Here is a 3703-nt window from a genome sequence, read left to right as displayed (position 1 = left end):
AACCAAATATCTTATAATCTATTCTTAATTATCAAAATGTTTGACACCTTATCTTTTACAACTTAGAAAAATATGTTGCAAGGGTTTTGGTAACAAAACAAAAGTAAAACACTTAAGCTTCTTGAAGAGTTCTCTGTTTACATTTTACATTCACATCCTTTTCATTATTTCTTAGAAACCCGTTTCTGCACTTTCCTCAACTTACCAACTTTTACAGCATCCTGTAGAACCCAAAGTTAAAAGTTATAATCAAATATGTAAAATGGTTTGACATAAAATTTTAAAGAGGAAGCAAAAGAAGAAGAAGAAGCTTACTTGTATATTCCCTATGTCGCGTAATGGTTGTTTGTTTGCGTCTTTGTCGTCATGGCTAATTCCAGCAGGTTTCTTACCATCTACTGGTTGTATTGGTTTTACGGTTTCTTCTTCTCTGTTACTACATTTGGAAGCTAAGCAGCCACACGAGTCTCCACATCCGTTTCCATTTGCCCTGCATTTGCAACTTTTGGTCTTGCACAAAGATTTTTTAGAGCAAGAGCAACACACTTCTGCTTTGCTCTGCTCTTTTTTGCAAAGTGTTTCTTCAGGAGGTTCCAGTTGAGATGGCTCCGGGGTTGTTTGGTCGTCGGTATTCTTGCTGGTAATAGAGCGTTCAACTGGTTCACCCTGATGAAAAATTTGAATCGAAAAAATCAGACCACAAACCAGAACAGTTGGCCTTAACTAGTAAGGTGTAAAATTAAACATTAGTAACCTGAACTTTATCTGTTTCACTGAATTGGGATTTGGTCATTTCCATCTGACTGACTAAAGTACTCAGTTTGTGAAATTCTTCCTTAAGTTCCTTCAGTTCTGAGTCCATTGGAGTATGGTTGATTTGGTTGTCACATGATGCAGAGCTACATAAGATAAGACAATATAATCAAACACCTAAGAGAACATAATTTAAGGCTACGACAAAAGTTTAGCTATGATCAAACTAACCATGAGCTTTGATCTCCCTCAAATTCTGCCTTCAACACACTTGCCTCTAAGCTGAACCTTTTGACCTCTTCAGCCATTCTGATGAAAATAATAAAGAACACATAATTTCAGACTGTGGACGCAATAAAAAGTTTTATTAGCTTCACGTAATGTTTTACATAGGGTTGAAATAGCAAAAAGAAAGGGATATAATATCCAACAATTTTTCTATTGAGAGCTTACTCTTTCATTTGGCGTTCGTAATCAGAATGGATCTTATTCAACTTCATTAGTAGCCCTGATTCATTGCTAGACTCCTGCACAACCAGAATCAGAAACCATTTGTAGTTCCAACTTATAGAAATCAGTCACCACCGCATATATTACGTAATATCAAGAGTCTATTTCTTCCTGTGGAAGTGTAAGGTACCAATTGTAAAGATACTAAACAAAGAATTCAAGAAATAGTGCAGTTGAACGCCTATGCAAAACTTAACCAATTGCTTAAATTCTTGTTTAAACTAAAGATGTTACATTCATGCTTAATTAGGCTCAGGTATCCATACCTGAATCCCAGAGTTTGTTCCTTTTGATGGACCTGGCAAAATACAAAGAAGACACCTGAAATTTAGCAAAAGACACAAGGAAAAGAAAGGAACCAAATACTAGCTATCTGTTAAGTGACCTTTGCTTTTGTTGGAAGAAACTTTTCTAGAATGAAGCCGCATTTTTAGGCGCTTCAAGGCTGTCAAAGCTTGTGTACTCTTCAGCTGCAGAATCTGAGTAAAAGAATATAGAAATTAACAAGCTGCATGGACACAGTAAACCACGGTTGCTAAAATATACATACAGAACAGATCAGTCAGCAGAAGTTGTACCAGCTTCTGTCGATTGTTCAAAGCTGACAGGACATGTTTCTCAAACTCGCTTTTCCTTAGCTCTTTTTTAAGCTGTTAGAAGAGAAGCTCTATTAAGTTAAAAGCCTGAGGTATTGAAAAGCACTTGACAAGGCAATAACAATTGTCGACAAAACCCAGCAAGAGCTGATCTTGACATACAATTCTCAAAATCAAACTACCATAAATTGGATCAGGAACTGGGTATATATATACAACAAATATCTCAACTTCAAATCTAAACTAAAATCATGGAGTTTTCAAGAACGTTTAATCATAGATAAGTATAGTAAGGCAGGTAACATAGAAAATGGATAACAATTAAAAAAGGCTACTCTTTTTACCTGAAGAACTTCCTTTTCTAGTGAAGCTTTCACTAGTCTAAACTGCATAGAGTCTAGCTTGATCTTACAGTGCAACTTAACCTGAAAATTAACCACAACTCACAAAAGTAAAAACCCAAAAAAAGCTGCTGCATTTCTCATTGAAACTTTACATTACATGCAACAAGATGCTTACTTACCTTTTGCGCTTTTAATTTCTGAACTTCACCATCACACTGCTTAACAGAACTCTCAGTTTTATACTTCTTTGTTGAACACATAGAGTTCAAATTTGACTTACTCCTTGTACTCATACCCTATACAAATATTAAGGGTTACTAATTATATAGCATAAACATCCTTCCTTAACATCAAAACCTGAAAAATAAATTCACCTCCTCTTTTGTAGCAATAGACTTCTGAGAAAACTCTCTGCTCGACTGTAACGTACCAACCGAAGAGCTAATCGAAACATCAGCCAATTTTGACCTTAACTCCTCCACATCACACTGCCAAAATCAAAAACAATCAGTTCCAAGATTAATCTAGAACCGATACAGGACTAATCAAAATCATAGCACTACCGATTCCAAATATATCAACAGATACTCTAATCTCATTATCATCAAACACTAAACGATTTCACACTTCTCTAAGAACATATTCTGCAAAATCAGAAACTGTAACGAAGAACATCATCCATGAAACTGAACTATAAACGAAATTTTCCGAGAATACATCTTCCAAAATTACGAAATCACTGTACCAGAAGAAGCAATCGGAGAAAAAAAATTCAAAAACAAAAATGGGGGGAAACCTTGAGAGCTTCGTTCACGGACTCCAGATCTCGAATCTTCTTCTCGTAAAGCTTCTCAGCATCGTCTCCGAGAGATGACTCCTTTGATCGGAGATTTTGCTTCTTCGTCATTCTCCGGCGATGAGTTCTTCAATTTTTCTCGATGCGAGTGAGTGAGAGAAACAACAACAACGCTCCTTCTTCTCTCTCTTTCCTAATTGGTGAAAAGGTGCGGACAGATGAAGTATTTGAAATTCACTATTTTTCAATTAATTTTCATAATGGGCCTAAAGTAGAAAAGCCCATATAATTTTCTAGCCCATTATTTACTTAGCTTATATCTATGTCACTGTCACGTTTTGTATATAATTCGTTTTGGGAAAAGGTCTGAACTTTGTTTGCACATGTTGTTGCATAGTGCATACTTTTTTAGGATTCGTGTTAGGCGCTGAAAAAAAGATTCTTCTTCTGTGGACTCCATGGTATTAAACGTTGAAATTTTTCTTTTTCCACATTGTATAAATAAAAACCTTTTTAATATATTACTCAATTTTATTCTATCTAAACTTTTAAAACAAGTGTTTTTTTTTTCTTCTATTTAATTGTCTGATAAAATTATTTGGATAAAACTTAACCGATTAGATTGAGAGTCACAAAATCATTTTGAATGATAACAAATGTTCTCAACTACTGATGAAAGATCTTTGCAGAAGATTCGTCGCTGA

The 3703-nt window shown here is 35.1% G+C and overlaps 1 protein-coding gene across 1 annotated transcript; it reads right to left on the bottom strand.

Annotated features, from left to right (window-relative positions):
* LOC17879004 (kinesin-like protein KIN-4C) lies at positions 1-3188 on the bottom strand. The gene is made up of 12 exons (XM_006282546.2): positions 3000-3188; positions 2578-2691; positions 2383-2499; positions 2204-2284; positions 1842-1913; positions 1649-1742; positions 1530-1561; positions 1207-1280; positions 985-1062; positions 755-899; positions 316-666; positions 1-221 (listed from the first exon to the last, which is right to left on the bottom strand). The coding sequence occupies exons 1-12, from the start codon at positions 3108-3110 to the stop codon at positions 165-167; spliced, it is 1326 nt and encodes a 441-aa protein (XP_006282608.1). The 5' UTR covers positions 3111-3188; the 3' UTR covers positions 1-164.
* Between the last annotated feature and the right edge of the window lie 515 nt (positions 3189-3703).

This window comes from Capsella rubella, unplaced genomic scaffold, assembly GCF_000375325.1.
Source record: "Capsella rubella cultivar Monte Gargano unplaced genomic scaffold, Caprub1_0 scaffold_7, whole genome shotgun sequence".
Classification (NCBI taxonomy): domain Eukaryota; kingdom Viridiplantae; phylum Streptophyta; class Magnoliopsida; order Brassicales; family Brassicaceae; genus Capsella; species Capsella rubella.
Note: the sequence above shows the minus strand (reverse complement) of the source record. Positions and strands in the feature narration are given on the sequence as shown.